This window comes from Bubalus bubalis, chromosome 5, assembly GCF_019923935.1.
Source record: "Bubalus bubalis isolate 160015118507 breed Murrah chromosome 5, NDDB_SH_1, whole genome shotgun sequence".
In the NCBI taxonomy this organism is placed as follows: domain Eukaryota; kingdom Metazoa; phylum Chordata; class Mammalia; order Artiodactyla; family Bovidae; genus Bubalus; species Bubalus bubalis.
Window position 1 is genome coordinate 16,779,153 of NC_059161.1, and position 23,618 is coordinate 16,802,770.

Consider the following 23,618-nt stretch of genomic DNA (forward strand, 5'->3'; position numbering starts at 1 on the left):
AATCCACTTGAAAATTGTAAATTAAAATTGTGGTGCTTAAAGTGAGAACAGTGAATTAAATGGTCTTTTAGGAACCCAATCATTTTGCTGTATCCATGAAGAGAGGTAATAGTTATTGTAAGAAGAATTTGGACTGTGAAACCTCCAGCAGAAGGTAGGATTGACGTGTCCTACATCCCAGCTCTTAGCAAAGGAAGTGCCTTTCCAGTCTCTTACTCTAATTAGAAAACGTATTGTGATACACCTGAAGAAGCTAAAACTAGAAGCAGCCACACATAAAACCGTAAAATTCAAGATCACTTTAAAGGATGAAATGGGGACTTCCTTGGCGGTCCAGCGGTTAAGACCTTCCTACAAGGAAGATCCTTCCCTGTAGATGGTCCTACAAGCTCTGCAGCCCTCATGCCACAACTAGAGAGAAGCCTGTACAAGATCCAGTGGAATCTTTAAGGAAGATCCTTCCCTGTAGATGGTCCAAAAAGCTCTGGAGCCCTCATGCCACAACTAGAAAGAAGCCCGCACAATGCAACAAAAAGTTCCCACATGACACAGTGAAGTTCCCACGTGCTGTGACTAAGATGCAATGCAGCCAAATAAATAAATACATAAAAATAAATAAATGATGTTACTTGCCATGCCTGGTCAGCTGTGGCCTGGCCTCTGTCCCTGAAGATCTCAGCCTGTCAAGATCCCCTCCTACCATATCCCAAGTACAACCCCTCGGAAGAGACAAGAGCCACTGCTTTGGGGTGCTGCTGGATCCACTGGGCTCACAGAGTAAACCGGCCTATCAAGATGAGAGATGATCTTTAAACATTAGAAATCCCCTTTAACCAACAGCAAAATCAGTAGTAACTTGAAAGAACAATAAGTATGTATAAAGCTTAGTGGTCAATGTTCTAGCCATGAAACAGACAGAATCCCGAAAAACTTCAAAACGTATTCTAATAATCTCCAGCCAGGGAGAGAAAGGCTATGGTTTTTCCAGTGGTCATGTATGCATGTGAGAGTTGGACTGTGAAGAAAGCTGAGTGCCGAAGAATTGATGCTTTTGAACTGTGGTGTTGGAGAAGACTCTCGAGAGTCCCTTGGACTACAAGGAGATCCAACCAGTCCATTCTAAAGGAGATCAGTCCTGGGTGTTCTTTGGAAGGAATGATGATAAAGCTGAAACTCCAGTACTTTGGCCACCTCATGCCAAGAGTTGACTCATTGGAAAAGACTCTGATGCTGGGAGGGATTGGGGGCAGGAGGAGAAGGGGACGACAGAGGATGAGATGGCTGGATGGCATCACTGACTTGATGGACGTGAGTCTCAGTGAACTCCGGGAGTTGGTGATGGACAGGGAGGCCTGGCGTGCTGCAATTCATGGGGTCGCAAAGAGTCGGACACGACTGAGCGACTGAACTGAACTGAACTGAGGGAAAGAAAAATAGCCTCTGGACACAACGATACTTTAATAGATTCCAAACATTGAGAGGTAGGATTTCTCTGACGGTCTGGTGGTTAAGATTCTTGAGCCACTTGGTCAATTACAAGCTATGTGATAAAAACAAACAGAAGAGGAAACTTGGTAATCTGAAATTTGCTCTCTTGTCAGTTCTCTTAGAAACTGGAGTTTGTGCTTGGTTTTACCCTGTTGTTCACTGCCATCTTTAAAGGAAAGGCTACTCTAAGGACTCACATACACAGAGCTCTGAAAGGCCAGGACACAGATGTCCCAGCTAGAAATGTAAGGGATGTTGTTATAATAGATCAAGAGTCCATCAACTCTGAAAATTGATTTAAAAGAAAATTCTTAAAAAGAATGAGAAATAAGCCATGGAGGTATCTTGTTAAAGAACATTAAACTAGCGACTGAAATCCAGTCCTGTTACTAACTGCCCGGCTCTGGTCAAGACAATCACTTTCCTGTGCCTCAATTTTCCAATCTATAAATGAGGGTCACATGTCCTGGAGCTGATCTCTGCTCTAGCCAGTGATGATGATCTGGACAGTCACTTTGCCTCCCTGAGTGTCGTTTTCCTTAACTTTAAAGGAGAGGCTCCGGTAGAGAACCCTTAAGAGTCATTCTCACTTAGGTCCATGATGCAGTTAATAAAAGAAGAAAGTGGTGAAACGTGCAAACCTTTTCATAACAAATGCCCAATATAGGTACAGCTGAAGATCTGATCATTTTTCCAGTGTTTAAATTAGTATGGGAAATTATCTAGCTGCAATTTTATTTTTTCTAGGATGTGAAGATCCATAGTCACACAATGAAAGAAAATAAAATCTGGAAAAGAAACAGTCAGGTTTCTGTAAAGAGGTCAACAAAACTGAAGAAGTCCAGGATACATATATGTTTGCCCAATTGACCTCCACCTTCTTCTGATAGAGAGGAAGTCCTCACATTGATCAGTGCTGGAAAAAGAGCCATTCTTTTCTTCTTTTATGACATAAGGAAGCCCATGTTTGTTGGGGAGGCATGTATACACACATACAGTCACCCACAGACACAAAAAAAGACTCAGCTTCTGGCTTTGGGTGTGGCTCAAATATTACATCATATACCTGGGAATTATATTAGAACACGGCTCAGTATGATTCAGTAATCTATTTGGTCTAATTTGTGACTAGAGTATTCTAGAATCTATGGTGTTATTTCTACACTGGTCTATAATAGATTGCTAAATCTTGTAGTGGCAAATTTCTCTAGGAGAAAAAAAAAGTCAAAATAGTTCAGCCACTAAGAACTTAAATGGGAAAAAATGTTCCCAGGATGGCCTCAACATCTTGAGTTCATGCTCCTGACTTTCCCATAAACACTGATCACAAATCAACATTCTTCCTCAGCTTCTTGGGTCAGTGGAGTTAAACCAGTGGCTCCCCCAGTTCGAAACACTCAGAATTTAAACCTACATGGGAATATTCCTACATGGGAATGCACTCCAACGCATTTCTATATGCCAATTTATTATACATACTTGAATATAAGATGAATATAAGGCCACATTTAAGTCTTTTCAAAATTTCTGTTACACAGCACTTTCTCAATTGTTTTATATTTAAAATAAAATATTATTTGGGGAAGACATGTTAACCTGAAATGACCTCAACTAATGTTTCAGATAATTTTTAAATAAGAAAGAGACCAAGCTATCAAACACAATTCTCCTAATAGTTCATCATCCCACAATTGTGAGCGCCTGAAAGTTATCCTAAGTAAGCCTTTTGAGATGATTATGCTATGATGATCACAATGAGTGCTTCGGGATAGGTTTTAAATCTTTTTCATGTCTTCTGAAAATGACGTACTTTTCAGTGACAGCAGCAAAAGATAAGACAAATAGGACCATGTCTCAATTCACCTGATCCAAAATAGAGAAAAACTGCATTAAATTAAAAAACTGCTTGAGGAATGTTAAAAATGGAATTTGAGAAACAACAGATCATCTAATGTGGGGGTCATCTTATACATGGGCATGTTCCAGAAAGTAACACATGCTGAACCTGTATGTGATGAAGTATGATGGTTGACAAAATGTAAGAAGAAATGATATGAAACTGAATCCTGAAATTCCAATCTGCTTTGGGTTCCTTGTGAGGAATTCTGTTTGTTTCATTGGGTGAAACTTAGAGTTCATTTCAGCCTGAGCCAGAGGACTCCTCATCACCTTTCCTGGACTAATGAAAGGAGCCTCTTCCAAAAAACTCAGAAGGCATTATACTGATATTTGGTACTGGCAGAGCAATTAGTTGTATAACAGTAATACTGAACACTGTGAGTGTTTACTAGGCATTGTGCAAAATGCTGTACATGCCGTAATCACAGCAATTCATTATCTTCACCTTAGAGATGAGGAAACCCAGTAACATGGGGGGCAGCTTGAGTCACTCCCTTAAGTGGTAAATGATGCCGCTAGGATTTGAACCTCACTATGTGAGGCTTTCCAGGTGATGCAGTGGTAAAGAATCCGTCTGCCAAGGCAGGATTTGCAAGAGATACGGGTTCGATCCCTGGGTCGGAAAGATCCCCTGAGGGAAGAAATGGCAACCCAGTCCAGTATTCTTGCTTGAAAAATTCCATGGACAGAGGAGCCTGGCGGGCTATAGTCCAAGGTGTCACAAAGAGTTGGATATGACTGAGCACACACACACAGATAAACACAGTCTTACTGCAGAGCCTGTACCTCTGTGCAGGATGCTATACCATTCCAACAAGTTGTGTGTGTGCTCAGTCACTCAGTTGTGTCCAGCTCTTTGCAACCCTATGGACTATAGCCTGCCAGGCTCCTCTGTCCACAGGATTTTCCAAGCAAGAATGCTGGAGTAGGTTACCATTTCCTTCTCCAGGGGATCTTTCCAACCCAGGGATCAAACCCACATCTTCTGCATTGCCTGCATAGGCAGGTGGAATCTTTACCACTGAGCCACCTGGGAAGCCCACCACTCCACAAGTTAAATAACAGAATCTACGAGAGTATAAATCTTTCCAGGGGTCCTTTCCACCAATCACAACACAATCCTAAGTACCTCTTTTCCAGCATCAGGCTATGGGAGAAATTAAATTAGTGATCTGAATAATCTTGGATGCTGAGTTCAGCATTCTAGAACAAGTGGTTCAAAACTGACCTAGTGGCTGAATCCTATAGTGTCACCTTAGCCTTCACCCTTTGTGTGTTTATATTTCTACCTCTGAGTAGAAACTATGACTCCTAAAGTAGAAAGTTTTGACTCTTACATTTTTTAATTGAAGTATAGTTGAACTACAATGTTGTGTTAATTACTGCTGCACAACAAAATGACTCTGTTAAACAAATATATATATGTATATTCTTTTTCATATTCTTTTCCATTATGGCTTATCACAGGATATTGAATATAGTTCCTTATGCTATACAGTAGGGCCTCGTTGTTTATCCATTCTATGCATAATAGTATGCATCTGTTAACCCCAAACTCCCGATCCAACCCTCTCCCACTACCTTCCCCCTTTCACCAGTCTATTCTCTATGTCCCTGATTCTGTCTCTGTTTCATAGATAGCTTCATTTGTGTATGACTCTGATATTGTTGAAACTCTTCCTTGCTCTAACAAAACTCTCCTCTTTCTTGATTCTCCCCTAGCCTCAATGCCCCTTCCTCCTGTTCCTTCACTGTTCTTCCATCTCCTTGTTAAGTATTGAGGTTTCTTTTACCTCTTTCTCCCAGGTAAGAGAGAAAGACCTGGGAGAGGTCATGTATGGATGTGAGAGTTGGACTATAAAGAAAGCTGAGCGCCAAAGAATTGATGCTTTTGAACTGTGGTGTTGGAGAAGACTCTTAGAGAGTCCCTTGGACTGCAAAAAGATCCAACCAGTCCATCCTAAAGGAGATCAGTCCTGAGTGCTCATTGGAAGGACTGATGTTGAAGCTGAAACTCTAATACTTTGGCCACCAGATGCGAAGAACTGACTCACCTGAAAAGACCCTGATGCTGGGAAAGATTGAAGGCAGGAGGAGAAGGGGACGACAGAGGATGAGACGGTTGGATGGCATCACTGACTCGATGGGCATGAGTTTGAGCAAGTTCTGGGAGTTGGTGATGGGCAGGGAGGCCTGGCATGCTGCGGTTCATGGGGTTGCAAAGAGTCGGACACGACTGAGTGACTCAACTGAACCCAGGTAGTCTCATCTATTTTCAAGGCTTTGTTGGACTCCCAACTTCATATTGTTTTAATTTCCTCTTAATTTCAAAATTATAGCTCCAGCTGTTCACTGGACATGCCCACTTGCAACTCAAACTCAACATATCCCCATGGAAACTCACCTCCTCTTCATCTACTGCTGACCTTGCTCTCAAATCTGACCCTTTTGTTGAAGTCCTCATTTCCTTTAATGGCATCACTGCCTAACCAATTACATGAAGTTGAAGCCTTGGACCCATCTTGGACTCTTTCTTATTTCTCACAGTTTCCCCTTACTATTATCCCCAACGCACATACTCACTGGATCACCAAATTCTTCCAACTTCACCTTCTAAATGTCTCTGTGATCTGTTTCCTCTTTGCTGTTCCATGACCATGATGAAAACCCTCATCAAGTCTCATTTGGATTATTTCAATGGCCGTTTATTTGCCTCTCCTAGCTCACTTCCATCCTTTAAGCCCTTAAATGAGCGACCTTTCCCATGTCCACTCTTCTTAGAAACCACCTGCAGCCTGGAGACAGTGCTTTGGAAAATCAAGTGTTCCTCACGTGCTGCAAATTATAAATCCTTCCTTCTCTGGAAAAAAAGACCTTCTGCAACCCTTCTTTGCTACAGGGCACTAACCTAACTGCATATCCTGATCCTGGCACGTAAGGCTCTTCACCACCAGATTCTTGGCTACATTTCTAGTGGCATTCCAACCTCCCTTCTCCAGCCGTACCTCCTCAGGGGAACTCTGCTGCAGACCATTGGACCTACAGCCACATTCACGCCAACTGTGAGCTCCTGAGGGGGAATCCTCATCTTTCTTGATGATCCCTAAGCATCCAAGTTCACCACACTTACACTGTTGGCATCAGACATCTTAAAGAAATGTAGTTCTAGGCATTTTAAAGTTCTTCACAATAACTCCTCTTCCTTTCAACAGCCCTGCAAGGTTACACAGCACTATTGCCTCCATTTAACAGCAAAGAGCCGACTCCGGGCGGCTGAGGTGCCTGAATGGTTACTAATAAGGAACTAATAAACAAAGCAGTCAAAAATGTAAAGCCAGGTCAGGCTCACTCGAAAACATGTGCTTTAGCTGAGACCAACTCTGATTATATCTAACACTATAATTTCACCTGCAAGGTAGCACCCAGGAAGCAATGTCCTTGCTTTAGGCTCTCAGAGGTACACAGATACAGGTCACTTTGGGAGATGGCAAGCACCATACTTTCACTCCAACTCCCACAAGATCCCAGCATCCCATAAATAGAAAAGCAAGGGTGCTCTAGCCTAACACAAACTTTTCACACTCTCATTGAACCTCAAATGAAGCCCTTTGAGGAGGCAGCCTAATATTTTTAAATGGCCTATCTTTGAAAAAGGGGAAAGTCTGGAAATGAGCCTAAACACTACTTCTGACTTAACAATTCATTAAGTCCCTCTGACTTACTGGACATTCTGAGTTTCTCCATCCTTGAGGAGTTAGAGTCTAAACTCTTTCCTCCTGACTCTAATTTTATTAAACAATTGATGTTGTGGTTGGTAAGCCACTAAGTCGTGTCCAACTCTTTTGAGACCCTGTGAACTGCAGCCTGCCAGGCTCCTCTGTCCATGGGATGTCCCAGGCAAGAATACTGGAGTGGGTTGCCATTTCCTTCTCCAGGCGATCTTCCCAGACCAGGGATAGAACTTATGACTCCCGAATTGCAGGCGGATTCTTTACCACTGAGCTACAGGAGGAGCACAAAACAATTGATATTTCCCTACATTTTTGTTTCTCTTATCTAATGCTAACACACACACTCATATACGCAACTATAGCCCAAAGGGAAACTGCTTCAACAATTACTCATTATGTAAAACATATGTACCTGTTCCCTTATTACTTTTATAATAAGGTCCCCAAGCTCCAGTCTAAGTACCCATGGATCAAGTTGCAGATGTGTCTCTGCCAGTAGCTGCTTCTGTAGCTTTGCACAAATCCATTTCCATATTTTCATTTATTAAGTCAAGGGGTTCTAAAAGTCAATCCATAAGCAGTCTCTCTGAATTCTGATACTCAAAGACTATTCTTACTTTTACGATATTTCTCATTAGGTGAAAGCTATTTATTCTAAGGGAATCTAACCTACATGATCATTTTCATAAGTGATTTTTAAATAGTAGTCAAGGATGATGACCTGGAAGTTAATTTCAAGATTATCTTAGACAAAAAAGACTGAATCAAATGCATTCAAATACACACTAAAACATTTGTTCCATTCAAATACCATTCAGGCTGGCATCACCCAGACTGCAAAGTAATAAATGGAGTATCTAAGATAATTCCATGTACCCATGAACTTGGTCTCATGTTCACACATGTTCACATGTGTGAAAATGGATATTGGATATATTGAGATAATTATCCAAGTGCCATCAGATACAAGAAGCAAAAATAAACCCCAAAATTTGAGGTAATTAGGCAAATATCATTGGTAAAATTCAGTGACTACTAAGTAAAACTTAAGAAAAACACCCGTTATGTTGTCATGGCTGATGCATGCATACAGTATACCGTTGCTAGGTGCCCAGGAAGTTTTGTTTATAGGAGTTGAACTTCTCACAGCGTGACAGCCACTGGGTGCCCTAGATAAGATCAAATGGTCTATGACATAGGTGCCCAATAAATGCCTGTTGAATAAATATTATGTGAAAATACTATAAAAAGTAACACTACGCAAAAGGAAAAGCATTGTTAAGACTCTTAAAGCTCATTTTCCATCCCAAAGAAATGGGAATTCCAGAGGGATGATTAAAGAGGTGCCTTTTCAACCTTCATGGGGTTCAAGGTCACAGAAAACATTCCCACCAAAATTCCATCAATAAAAACACACTGTGGGAAAAGAATTTATATACCCACATGTTACTGATTAAACCAGAGCCCCTTGATCAAAAAATAAATAAATAAATAAACACTCAAGAAGGCACTTTTTAAAGGGAAGAAAACCCTGGTTTGGCACAATCCATTGGCTCCACATTTTAAAATCAGACAGCTTTACATAGTATTGGTAAATAGCATATAATACTATTGTGAACCACCCTCTGGAGGAGCCCCACAGGGCGGAGCAGGGGTAAGCTCTAAAGAGGTTCTTGCAAAGTGGGGCGCCTTCTTGCAAAGTGCGTGCAGCCATCACGGTCTGCAGGGCAAGGCCAGTTCCCGGCCCAGGGCTGCGCTGTTCCCTCCGGGAAGGGACTCACCTGGCGTCCTGGAGTTGGCTCGGGCTGCAGGCAGGAGGAGCGAGAGGCAGAGGCAGCCGCTGAGCCAGAGCGCAGGCATGGCCAGGCCGGGCCGCGCCGTCCGCCGCTGCAGGGGAGCTGCCCGGCGCCTCGCCGCTGGGAGCTTTCACTCTGCGCTCCGCTGTGCCTTCCTTTTCCTTGATCAGGTGGTTTTATCGACTCTTCTACCTGACTCAGTCCTGACAGGAAGAGAGCCTGTGTTTCAGGGTGTGACTCACCTGTGAATAAGGAGGACCCAGCCCTCGGGAGGCAGACAAACACACAGCACACACGGAGCTGTAAAAGCGCTCACCCCTGCTGCCGGGCTCCCCCCTCGCCGCAAGGAGGGCGCACACCTGGCCTAGGCCGAGGGCGTGGTGCAGAGGCTGCGGCCCAGGGATCTTGTGGGAGGAATGTACCAGGTCCCCCAGAGCCCTCCTTTTCTCTCAGGGTGGTCCAGAGCAGCATGGGGAGGTAGCTAGCAGCCCGCCCCTTCCTCCAGCTGGGAGGCCCAGTCTCCTGTGCGGCAAACTCAAACAAATCAGCAGCTCTGATCAGCTCTGGGCTAGAAATCAACAAGGAAAACAGGCCAGTCCAACAGTCACAACAGGGTCCCCTCCACCCTCCGGCCTAGGCTCAACCTCTCTCTGAAATACAGTAACCCTACCCCAGCCTACCCACTCGCCCACCTCATTCCTTCCCTCACCATCATCTGGCTGGACCAGGGTTCCTCTACTGGGTCCCCAGAATGTTCTGATCACTAAGTCATCTGTTGACTGGTGGGCCTCCCTTATGAAGGATAGGTACCGCTCTGTATCCGTAACAACTGGTATAGTATCTAGCACATAGTTGGTGCTCAATAAATGTTCTGTTGGACTGAATAAGAGGATCCAGATTTCATATTCCTTTTATGTCATACAACATATTTCTCATGCCACTCTCTATAGGCCCTTTAGAAAATGTTTGTTGAGTCCAACTTTGAGTATTACCCAAGTTCAATGTCCTAGGTGAGTGAGTGGTGTCTAGAAACTGCAAGTGGTATATCTTACTTTGTCACTTTCCCCAGGGAGGCCGAGGTGCATAATTCAAGGAGTTGGCTGTCAAGGAGAAGGCGTTGGTTCCTACTAGAGATTTTTAAATTGTCAGAGGTAGATAGATAGTTAGTTCCATAGATGATTAACAACATAGATAGATAGTTCCATAAATGATTAACTACATAAGGCAACTAATAATGCAAGATTGTATCAAAGGGTGTAAGGATTTCAGTTTATGCAGGTAATCAAGACTAGAGTGGCTGCCTGGACAGCTAGGGATGACTTTATACAGACCATGGAGTATGAACCAGGTGTTCATGGATGACTGGGTTCTGAATACAGCACCAAGGAACCATAGAAGTGAGGTAGATTACTGCACCTACTCTAGAATCTCCAGCAACAAAAAAGGAGGACTAGAAATAAAGCTCCAATTTTCTTATCCCAAGCTTGATTTTCTTTTACTCTGTCCAGGATTCAAAGAAATAATGTAAAGATTCTTCTCTCCCCAAACTCATTGTATCTGATCACTGTTAAAGTTTCAGGTCACAGAGATCAGGTATCCAGAATTTTCCCTTCTAGTATTTGGTACGTTGTAGCAGCTGAAATCATGTCCCTGAATTGTCTATTCCCTGTGCATATATTCATCAGTGATAGGTAATGCTCTGCAGGAACAAGGAGCAGAGCCCTGCAAAATAAACTCTTGAAGGTAATTTCATTTTAGTACAGATTACTATAGTTTATTATATGGCACCCCACTCCAGTACTCTTGCCTGGAAAATCCCATGGACGGAGGACCCTGGTGGGCCGCAGTCCATGGGGTCGCTAAGAGTTGGACACGACTGAGCGACTTCACTTTCACTTTTCACTTCCATGCATTGGAGAAGGAAATGGCAACCCACTCCAGTGTTCTTGCCTGGAGAATCCCAGGGACGGGGGAGCCTGGTGGGCTGCCGTCTATGGGGTCGCACAGAGTTGAACACGACTGAAGCGACTTAGCAGCAGCAGCAGCATTATATCTCAGAAGTTCATAATATCTCAGGAGCAGATATTTCCACCTACCATAATTTTTAGATAGTACAGGACTGGAAAAGGTCAGTTTTCATTCCAATCCCAAAGAAAGGCAATGCCAAAGAATGCTCAATCTACTGCATAATTGCACTCATCTCACACACTAGTAAAGTAATGCTCAAAATTCTCCAAGCCAGGCTTCAGCAATACGTGAACCGTGGACTTCCAGATGTTCAAGCTGGTTTTAGAAAAGGCAGAGGAACCAGAGACCAAATTGCCAACATCCGCTGGATCATCAAAAAAACAAGAGAGTTCCAGAAAAACATCTATTTCTGCTTTATTGACTATACCAAAGCCTTTCACCGTGTGGATCACAATAAACTGTGGAAAATTCTGAAAGAGACAGGAATATCAGACCACCTGACCGGCCTCTTGAGAAACCTCTATACAGGTCAGGAAGCAACAGTTAGAACTGGACATGGAACAACAGACTGGTTCCAAATAGGAAAAGGAGTACGTCAAGGCCGTATATTGTCACCCTGCTTATTTAACTTCTGTGCAGAGTACATCATGAGAAACGCTGGGCTGGAAGAAGCACAAGCTGGAATCAAGATTGCCGGGAGAAATATCAATAACCTCAGATATGCAGATGACACCACCCTTATAGCAGAAAGTGAAGAGAAACTAAAAAGCCTCTGGATGAAAGTGAAAGAGGAGAGTGAAAAAGTTGGCTTAAAACTGAACATTCAGAAAACAAAGATCATGGCATCCGGTCCCATCACTTCATGGGAAATAGATGGGGAAACAGTGGAAACAGTGGCAGACTTTATTTTTGGGGGCTCCAAAATCACTGCAGATGGTGACTGCAGCCATGAAATTAAAAGACGCTTACTCCTTGGAAGGAAAGTTATGACCAACCTAGATAGCATATTCAAAAGCAGAGACATTCCTTTGCCAACAAAGGTCCGTCTAGTCAAGGCTATGGTTTTTCCTGTGGTCATGTATGGATGTGAGAGTTGGACTGTGAAGAAGGCTGAGCGCCGAAGAATTGATGCTTTTGAACTGTGGTGTTGGAGAAGGCTCTTGAGAGTCCCTTGGACTGCAAGGAGATCCAACCAGTCCATTCTGAAGGAGATCAGCCCTGGGATTTCTTTGGAAGGAATGATGCTAAAGCTGAAACTCCAGTACTTTGGCCACCTCATGTGAAGAGTTGACTCATTGGAAAAGACTCTGATGCTGGGAGGGATTGGGGGCAAGAGGAGAAGGGGACCACAGAGGATGAGATGGCTGGATGGCATCACTGACTCGATGGACGTGAGTTTGAGTGAACTCCAGGAGTTGGTGATGGACAGGGAGGCCTGGCGTGCTGCGATTCATGGGGTGGCAAAGAGTCGGACACGACTGAGCGACTGAACTGAACTGAACAAAAATACGGTACCTGTTTGTCATTGCTGCTGTAAATGCTTTATACATAGCCCTTCAGTCTTCAAAACAATGCTACAAAACAGATGGATTATTAATTTCCCATTTCACAGATGAGGAAACAGAGGCATGGAAAGGTCAAGTAACATGCCCAAAGTCCCATTGCTTATAAATGGCAAAACCAAGATTCAAATGAGGCAATCTAGTTCCAAGTCCACCACCCTTTGTTAGATCAGATTCAAAAGCATCATGAAAAAAGACAAGTTCACAATATTGAATGAACTCAATGTCCAGGTCGTGGTGATTTATCGCCATCTCCATTACAAGCCAACCAGATTGTGGACCTTTGGCCTACATCAATAAAGCCAAGTCACAATGAACTCTGAACAAATACTTCTGATTTTCCTAACATGTTAGCTCTGAAAGGACCCCCAGGGGTCACCTGGACCTGGGGTAGAAAATGGGGAGCAGGCTCCTGGGTACCAGGCCAATAGTGCCCTCTTGGATGTGGACAGAATACTGCAGTGCTTCTCAGCTCCTCCCTCTTCTCCTTGCCTTATTCTGGGTCTCCTCATACACCTAAACAACCAGTCTCCTCTGGCTTTATTTCATATCTTGCTCAGGGACATTACCAACTCCCTTTGCCAATTTGAATATTTCTGTAATACATTGCTGCAGTTCAGAGTGCTCTAGAGGTCAAAGATCAAGGCTCTGGAGCCAGTAGATTCCCAGGGCCAAATCCTGGCTGCTTCACCTAGGCAGGTTACTTAGTTTTCTCTAAGTCTCCGTTTTTTCACTTTTGTAAAATGGCAATAATAATAGAATACTTACCTAGTAAGTTTGTTGGGAAAATTGAGTTAATCACCTATATGGGCTTCCCAGATGACACTATGGTAAATAACCCACCTGCCAATGCAGGAGATATAATAGAGGCATGGTTTTGATCCCTGGTTGGGGAAGATCCCCTGGAGAAGGAAATGGCAACCCACTCCAACATTCTTGCCTGGAGAATCCCATGGACAGAGGAGCCTGGTGGGCTACAGTCCATAGGGTCTCAGAGTCGGACAAGACTGAAGTGAGGGATCACAATCATCTATATAGTGCTTAGTGCGGCAGCAGGCATATAATATGCACTACACGAGTAAGCCATGATAATGATTGTTGTTGCTGTTTTCGTCACTAAGCACCATCAGTTTTTGCTTGTTATAATTAGTAACAAAGAACATATGAGGAGACGTCCCTGGTGGTCTGGGCTCCCCTGCTGGTTCAGACAGTAAAGAATCTGCCTGCAATGCAGGAGACCTGGGTTTGATCCCTGGGTTGGGAAGATCCCCTGGTGAAGGGAATGTCAACCCATTCCAGTGTTCTTGCCTGGAGAATCCCATGGACAGAGGAGCCTGGTGAGCTAAAGTCCACAGGGTTGCACAGAGTCAGACACGACTGTGCTGCTAAGCACACACACCATGGCGGTCCCGTGGGTGACTTCTCCTTCCAGTGCAGGGGGTGTGGGTTGGATCCTGGGTTAGGCAGCTAAGATCCCACATGACTTGAGGCCAATGAAACAAAATATAAAAGCAGTATTGTAACAAATTCAATAAAGACTTTAAAAATGGTCCACATCAAAAAAAAATCTTAAAAAATATATGAGAAAGATAGGAGGGTTTCTTTTGTTTGTTTTTTGCTTTAATCCTTCTACTGATTGATTATTACATCATAATTTTAAACTTCTGTGAAATGCTTGGTCTAATCCAGGTTCATGTTCTGATTACACTTACTTGGAAGTTGTTAATTAATTTGCATTTTTGCTGCATCTCTGGAAATCTCCTTCACATTCATATTCACCTGGCTAATGTTTCAAAAATTTTGCATTTGAATATATATCCTTATGATTAACTTCAATTAACATGTGTTTTTCAAAAAAGTAACAAAAATCACTTGCTTTTCCATGTGACCCAAATAAATATTTTTTAAACCAGACAATAATCAGAAAGTAAATTTTAGGTTGTGTGTATTTTTACACAAAAAATGTAAAAAAAAATAATCTTGCTACTACTCAACAATAAAAAGGATTGATCTACTGATACTTACAAACATGGATAAATTTCAAAGCATTGTTCTAAGTGAAAGAAGCCAGGCACAAAAGCCAGATTCTATATGATTCCATCTATATGAAATTCTAGAAAAAGTATAACTACAATAAAAGAAAACAGATCAGTAGTTACCAGTAGGGGTAGGGAATTGACTGCAATGGTATGTAAGGATAATTTGGGGGGATGCAGGACATATTCAGAAATATGAGAGTGGTCAAAAGTAATCAAACACTTAAAACAGGGAAATTTGATCATATGTAAATTATTCCTCAATGAAACTAGTACTAAAAAATAAGAGAAAAATCTCAAAAAAAGCTATTTGATAATTAAAATGAGTGAGTGCGTGCTAAGTCACTTCATTCATGTCCGACATGTTGCAACTGTATGGACTGCCAGGCTCCTCTGTTCATGGGTTTCTCTGGGCAAGAATACTGGAGTGGGTTGCCGTGCCCTCCTCCAGGGGATCTTCCTGACCCAGGGACTGAACCCCTGTCTCTTATGTCTCCTGCATTGGCAGGTGGGTTCTTTACCACTAGCACCACCTGGGAAGCCCAATTAAAATGATACTTTAACTAAAATATGCGAACTCAAACCCAGAACTAGAAATACACCAGCATTCGCATAAATGGTGACAAAGCCAGAGCAGAGTTCAGCCCTGACATTCTGCGGCTTCTGATACTCTCCAAGGAGCTTCAGGTGAAAGGCCATCCCAGGCCTTCAGGCCCATATACCACCCAAGAATTGCAGGGACATCCCTCTCCTGGTTGTTGTTGATTTATTTTACTAAAGCATAGTTGATTTAGGGGTTTCTCTTGTGGAGATCTGTTTCAGCAGTTTACAAAAGCTAAGAGATGCCTTTCTGAAATGTTTGCTTAGCACCATGAATGTCAAACCCGTCTTGGACTTTTGTCCTAGGAAGTCAGCCCTCGGATTTTCCTCTTTTCAAGTTGTCTCATTCATCTAGAGTGGAACCCCTGTATCAGTGGGGTAATGTTTTGTGCAGAAGTTCTCTGATCAGAGATGGAAAGGTACTGGAGCATTCCCACAGGGCGTGGCCAGGAAGGCTGAAGCCTTGGAAGTCCCCTTTGTCCATTGTTTCTTTTGCAGCTCTGTCATAGGCCAGGGGACTTTTTTTTTTCAACAATGCTGTGTAAATCACTTTACAAAACTGTCATCTCTCCACCCCAACCTCCCAAATAGAACTGCAAATGACATGTTGATTTTCTTCCTTGAGTTCCATCGGTTACCTTAGTTAACTTTCAGAAGGAATGTCTGGCATGTCACCCGATTTCAAACTCACTTATGATAAAAACTGAAGCACTGGCTGTTAACATGCCAGCAACAGACAGGGCTGCTGGTCTCAATTTTAAGCCTATAATCTCCGGCAGATAGTTCTAATTACGTCATCATTAGCATAAAAATTTTAAAGGCAAAATTGGTGGAAAAAATCCCAACAACTCCCCTTTGTTCTTAATTGGTAAAGGAAAATGTCCATAAATGGAAATGGTTCGGTGTTTCCTGGATCAGCTGGGTAGATTCTCTGAGGTTGGCCTGACTCCAGGAGAACAGTGTTCTCTGAAGCAGGCACCCAGGCTGAAGTGGCAAGCTTCTTCTATTTAACACAGAAATGTATATGGTGTTCCCACAGCTAGTTTTTAGGAAGCAGTAGAAGCCAGACCAGAGTTCAAGTAATACCTTTTACCTTTTTTAAATGGAAGTATAGTTGATTTACAATGTTGTGTTATCTTTGGGTGTATAGTAAAGTGATTCAATTATACAAACATGTATATTCTTTTTTAGATTCTTTTTCATTGTATGTTATTACATGATATTGAATACAGTCCTCTGTGCTATACAGGAGGTCCTTGTTGTTTATCTATTTTGTGTCTGTTAATCCTAAACTCCTAATTTATCCCTCCCCTCCCCACATTTAGCTGTTTAAAGAGAAGCTAGTGATGGTTTAGTTGCTAAGTCATGTCTGACTCTTGCAACCCCATGGACTGTAGCCTGCCAGGCTCCTCTGTCTGTAAGACTTACCAGGCAAAAATACTGGAGTGGGTTGCTTTTTCCTTCTCCAGGGGATCTTCCCGACCCAGGGATCGAACTCTGGTCTCCTGCATTGCAGTCAGATTATTTACCGACCGAGCTACTAGGGAAGCCTTTTAAGAGGAAATGATCCTTTTTTCTGTGGCTGGCTGGTAATGCAGCTGGGACCAGGGAAGTGATGGGAAATCAAGAGCGGATCCCAAAGAGCAACTCATTTGCATCTTTTGTGATGTAGTTATCACAGGCAGAAATATTCACATCAATCATTTGTTTAACCAATACAAAAAGTGGAGAGGACTGGGGAGAAGGACACATGCTCAAAAAAAAGACAAAATAGAAAAAAAAAAAAAGCAAGGGTAAGATTCTGTGAGGGAACTCTAGTAGATTCAGAGGGTGGTGAAGTTTGCTCATCTACTCAGGTGTGAAGTATCCATTAGCATTAACAGATTAAATGCCACCCTCGAGTCCTCACTCATGCTTGTATGTGGACCAAAGATATTCAGAACTGAATGAGAGAGAAGGAGCCCCCTGCACTGAAGTTCTCCCCTGGAATGCCTTGGTGGGGGTCAGGGCTGCAAGGATGACAAGAAAGTCCAAAGAGGCAGGTGGCCACCTTGGATCAGAGGTCCTCACTCTTGCCTTGCAGAAGCAAAAAGCAAGTTCAAGAAACAATGTTTCTAAATGTGCCTCTTAATTTCAGTCTAGAACTTTCCACCTTTAATAATTTAAATTGTGAAGTCTGAAAAACCCAATAGCGTTTATTTTTTTATTTTTTTCCAATAGCGTTTAGAGTCTAATCCTCTGCCTTTAGTGAGGACATTTTGGATGCGTTTTAAACATTTAATAAGAGCTTTGACTACTCCAATATTGATGGCAAAGCTGGACTGAATATTCTGCTGAATATCCCAGCTCAGTGCTGGGGGCATTGCAGGGGTTTTGGAATTCTTTCCTCACCACCGCCCTCTGAAACAGGTGCTATTATTATCCTCAATTTGAGATTACCCAGGCTCCCTTACAAATCCATGCCAATGCCTCACTCTGGAGTTATTATTCAACGACAGTGTAAAAGCAAATTAAGCCTCTCACTTGGATAAACACATCCTTCTCCAGTTTAAAAAAAAAAAAAAAAAAGCTTAGTTGGAGCTTCAAATAAAAAATGAAATGTCTGATCTTTTTATTTATTTTCACTTTTGCTGAGGGAATGTTTTCCCAGTTTTACTGAGATAGAATTGACAGCACTGTATAAGTTTGAGGGGTATGGCATAATGTTTTAACTTACATACACCATTGAAATGACGACCACAATAAGTTTAGTGAACATCCATCATCATGTACAGATGCAAAATTAAAGAAATAGAACAATTTTTTTGTCTTCCTTGTGGTGAGAACGCTTAGGATTTATTCTCTTAACAGCTTTCATACATAACACACCGCAGAGTTAATTATATTTATCATGTTGTACCCTATATCCCTAGTTTCCATCTATCTTACTACTGGGAGTTCATGCGTCCTCACTGCCTTCATCCAATTCATCCTCCCCTCAACCTCTGCCTCTGGTAATCACAAATCTGATCTTTTTTTCTGTGAGTTTGTTTATTTATGGATGCATACTCAGTCACTCAATTGTGTCCAACTCTTTTTGACCCCATGGACTGCAGCCTCCCAGCCTCTTCTGTCCATGGGATTTTCCCAGCAAGAATATGGGATTTTTTCATATGGGAGTGGGTTGCCATTTCCTTCTCCAGGGGATCTTCCCGACCCAGGAATCGAACCCAAGTCTCTTTAGCTCCTGCATTGGCAGGCAGATTCTTTACCACTGAGACTTCACAAAAGCCCCATAATTGACCTACTAAATACCTAATCTTTATAAACTATACTATATTATAGAGACTCCCCTCCTGTAGATCAGCAATAAAGGTTTGGAGTACATTTTCCTTTTCACATTGAGGTTACCCAGGTTCCCTCACATTACACATTACCTTTTGTAACTCTTCAGTGTGGAATGACTTCGAATTCTTAGGCAAAATCCTTTTGTATCATCCAGTCTGGTCTTGATGGTCTCCTGATACCTTAATCCAGGTATAAGAGCTCTTTATTAAATAACTCAACTCTTGAACTCCTTAGTTTCAGCATGGTGTAGTGAATCTGAGCAGTCTGAAAGAGCTCCAGAATTTAGTAGCTGTCTCCCTGGGTTCAGCTTTCCTAGGGCCTGGTTACACAGAAATCCCCAAACATTCCTGGGTGGTTCTTTAGCAGGAAGCTTGAAGATTGGATTAGACTTTGGTTAAAAGGTAAAACTGTGAGATCACTGCAATTATGGAAAGAGCTACAAATAATCACAGAAAAATCTAGAGACATTCCTCACTAACCTAAAAATTTCTCACAGCCTCAGTGTGTCTACTTAGATTAAGTGGCAGAATTAACACAGTGATTCAGACAACTTAAACCAAAAAACCAAAATGACACACTTATCCCAACTATCTGGCTATTTTAGGTGAATATATTTCAGGCCTGAATTATTTGAATAATTGCTTCAATGTCTTATCTTTTATTGCAGGAAGACCCAACAAAGCAAGATTTAATTGCTTTATCACAGCTGCCTTTGTTATTTTCTTATCTCAGGGTCCTCTATTAAGTCAACCCTGGAAAGTAACTTAGAAAGTCATGGTAAAAGCAGCATATGACTACTTGGTTTTGCAGCAGACTTGTTTATATGAAATTGAATATATTTTACATGCCTCCATAAATTAAAAATGGATTATACTTATGCTAAAAATTCTACACACACACTCAGTCGTGTCAGACTCTTTGCGACCCCATGGACTGTAGCCTACCAAGCTCTCCCTCCATAGGATTCTCTAGGCAAGAGTACTGGAGTGGGTTGCCATTTTCCTTCTCCAGCGGATCTTCCCCACCCAGGGATGGAACCCGGGTCTCCCACATTCCAGGCAGACGCTTTAACCTCTGAGCCACCAGGGACTCCTACACACACACACACACACACACACACACACAGATATGTATTCCTTGAGCTCTGTGCTGTGCTAAGTTGCTTCAGTCGTGTCCGACTCTTTGTGACTGCATGCACTGTACCCGGCCAGGGTCCTCTGTCGAGAGATTCTCCAGGCAAAACTACTAGAGTGGGTTGCTATGCCCTCCTCCAGAAAAATCTTCTTTGGAGTAAAATGTGTGGGCTTTTGTTTGGTTTTCAGGTTTTAGTCTTACATTCAATATTTCTGAGAAAAGGGCAATTCCAAATCTTCTACCCTCAGGGCCTGATGGAAAACCCATCTTTGAGGTAACTGTTCTAATATTATCTACATTCTACTCTTTCTTGCTAACATTTTCTGAAGAATTTTTACTAACTTTATAAATAAACTACATTAATAAAAATTAATTTAATGAGCTTCCTTTTAGAACCAGATCAGAACTGATTGTCTAACCAGTCAACCGCAAAGTTGACTTTCCTTCCGGGACACAGACAGAGCCAAGAATGATAACCATAAAATGCCCTGCTGATTCAGGTCACCATCCCCTCACACAGAGCTAGGCTGGACCTCACCAGAGTACCAGTGGATGTCTTGGGTGTGGGTTGCCTCCATAATACTAACCTTACATATTTAGGAAAACAGTCCAAAATTTCCTAAAATTTATTTATTAGCATGCTATGGAATTACCATCTGTAAATTTAATTAACTTCCTCTTTTAAATATCTGTATTTTCTAGAAGTTTCTGATCTGCCATATAAAATCAACCTTCTTTTATTTTATTAAAGGGATCTCTCAACTGTTCCTAGCTTTAGGATTTGCTGAACAGGAGTCATTTCTCAATTCTTTATGACTTTATTAGATTTAGCTACACATTCTTTGCTTTTCTGGATGAAAAATCTCATTTTTAGGCTCACGTAATAGTCTTCCTTAGTGATGCTTTTGGTTGCTTTATTAAGGATATTTTCAAGCTTTTCCATGGATATATTGACAAAGAGAGACCAGATTGTAAAAGCATCTTACATTTAGATCCATCACAGCTTGCAAACTGGCAGCATAACAGTTTTGGCTGAAGAGCCCCTTCAGGGTCACCTGGTATGGTTATGGCTCATACAACAGCATCTGGCAAATGAAGTGTGCAGGGGTTGGGAAGGAGTACAATACTAAAATCCAGCACGGAGCCTCTCTTGCCAAACCACACACCCTGGCACAGGCCTGCATCCATCCAGAGGAAGAAAAACTTTCTCTACTCGGTCTGCCCACAGGGGTTCCTTTTAGCCATAAGCAAGAAATGGGAACCAAAGGATTAGTCCACATAATTTCTTGATTTTGTCTTAGACATGAAACTGGATTCAGAGACCATCATTTAGTTCATCTGATTTGCATTATTTTCCTTTACATACAATAATCAATACCAGTTTTCATTGAATTTTACATTTCACCTTTCTGCTCACTCCAGTTCCTGTGAGCTTTTCCCAAAAAGTTTCTTCTGTCTCCATTGATTTGATAGTTAGCACCAAACTTCAGCAAAGTACCACCTGGAAGATTAAACCATGTATTATGTCTTCCAGGTAACTTACAATCATTTTGGAAAACATTGCTGACCACACTGATCTTTGGAGGATACTGCTCTTAGCACATTTTCTTTCATCTGAAATCTGCCTATTTTTATCTCTAAGAAAGTTCCTTATGTATAAAAAAATATTGCCTCTGGTTCCAGGGTAAGGAAAGTTTTAAAATAATTTCTGGTGTGGAATTTTAGTAACATTTCTGAACATCCAAACAAACAACTGTTGTTTCTATCTTGTCTTTAAACTCGTTTGTGTTCCCAAAGAGGCACTCCAGTGTGGGAAGATATCTTTTCCCCAGAATCCATGTTTCCTTTTCCAGAGTGAGTTGTTCACCTACTTTTATCAAAGGTTTCATCAACCTGACTCCTCTCGTTGCACTTTCTAAGGTAGTGCTGTTCTGCAGAGATAGAAACGTGGAAATTTCTGCAGAGATAGAAATGTTCTATACATGAGTTTCCTAATAAGGTAGCCACTCACCACACCAGTCTATTGAACCTTTTACATGTGGCTAGCTACTTCAGTACTCTTGCCTGGAAAATCCCTTGGACGGAGGAGCCTGGAAGGCTGCAGTCCACGGGGTCGCTGAGGGTCTTACACGACTGAGCGGCTTCACTTTCACTTTTCACTTTCATGCATTGGAGAAGGAAATGGCAACCCACTCCAGTGTTCTTGCCTGGAGAATCCCAGGGATGGGGGAGCCTGGTGGGCTGTTGTCTATGGGGTCTCACAGAGTTGGACACGACTGAAGTGACTTAGCAGCAGCAGTGCAACTGAGGTTCTTTATTTTTATATTTATTTAATTTTATTTAAATTTAAATAGCCACATGTGGCAAGTGGCTACTATATGGCCTACTTAGCACAGGTCCAAGACCTTCTCTGGTAACCTTTTTAAAAATGGACATCTCACTAAGCACCTCCTTCACCGTGGTCACTTGTACCTAGGTGCTGTATCTTTTGGTCAGTATTTCCAGAATTTGAGTTCTTGCAAAATTATGGAGTGAATAGAATCAGTTCTAATGAAAAGAAAAAAAAAAACTTCTTTGAAAGAAAACATTTAGTAATTTGTTGTTTGACTATTAAAATTTTACCCAGAAGAAATTTTATGCTATGTGTTATTAAACTTTTCCAACCCTACATTTCTACTGGCAACTATCACTTTTATATTAATACAATCCTATAAACTAGAAGGTCTTCCCTGGTGGCTCAGATGGTAAAGAATCTGCTTGCAATGAAGGAGATGCAACAAGAGACACGGTTTCACTCCCTGGGTCCAGAAGATCCCCTGGAGAAGGGAATGGCTACCCACACCAGTATTCTTATCTGGAGAATCCCACGGACAGAGGAGCCTAGTGGGCTACAGTCCATGGAGTCGCAAACAGCTGGACATGACAGAGTGAATGACACTTTCAAACTAGATGTCTGGAAGTGGGGTGTAAGTTTCATGCTCCTTTAGTTTTACCTTCTTGAGTCTAAAATTTGGAGAATTGCACATATTTTTGTTTTCACAATTGTAAAGTAAGGTATTCACATTGCTATATTTGAAGGATGCTCTATGAGAAGTGAAATAACTAGCATGTGTAAAATACCCCAAAAATGTATTTTGAATTTCTGTCTAGAGCACTCTTGAAAACGTAGGTGTTGTCGTCACCTACAAATGGAATTCGCCTACGAAAACTGTCACAATGCAGATTTTGATTTTATGATTTGATTTTTTAAAAGAAAAAAATGTGATGTAAGAAAGATGAAAGAAATGCTTGTAATCTGTCTTTTTCAGTGATCCTAGGTTAGAGTTTTCGTATTAAACTCTGAGAAATTTATTTTATAGAAATAATTTATATACAGAATCTTTCACCACAATAAAATATTTTTCTGTGCTCATTCTTTCATTTACTTGTTGAATTAATTTTTTTGAGCATCTGTTTTGAACCAGCCAGGGTGGTAAATAATTATTATTTATCAAGGCAGGCTTGATAAATAATCTAGTTCATTCTATATAATCTATGACAAAAGAATGAAAAGACAAGTGTTACAGAAACACAATCTACCAGGCATCAGATCAGATCAGATCAGTCGCTCAGTTGTGTCCGACTCTTTGCGACCCCATGAATCGCAGCACGCCAGGCCTCCCTGTCCATCACCAACTCCCGGAGTTCACTGAGACTCTCGTCCATCGAGTCAGTGATGCCATCCAGCCATCTCATCCTCTGTCGTCCCCTTCTCCTCTTGCCCCCAGTCCCTCCCAGCATCAGAGTCTTTTCCAATGAGTCAACTCTTCCCATGAGGTAGCCAAAGTACTGGAGTTTCAGCTTTAGCATCATTCCTTCCAAAGAAATCCCAGGGCTGATCTCCTTCAGAATGGACTGGTTGGATCTCCTTGCAGTCCAAGGGACTCTGAAGAATCTTCTCCAACACCACACTTCAAAAGCATCAATTCTTCAGCACTCAGCCTTCTTCACAGTCCAACTCTCACATCCATACATGACCACAGGAAAAACCATAGCCTTGACTAGACGAACCTTTGTTGGCAAAGTAATGTCTCTGCT

General features: G+C 41.9%; 1 protein-coding gene across 1 annotated transcript in view; it reads right to left on the reverse strand.

Moving 5' to 3' along the window:
- LAMC2 (laminin subunit gamma 2) overlaps positions 1–19,219 on the reverse strand; it is a gene marked incomplete in the record, with an annotated part of 60,065 nt that extends 40,846 nt beyond the window's left edge. The window contains 2 exon segments of the mRNA XM_045165670.1: positions 8,900–9,117; positions 18,497–19,219. Coding sequence (XP_045021605.1) covers positions 8,900–8,978 — 79 coding nt within the window.
- Positions 19,220–23,618: the final 4,399 nt, after the last annotated feature.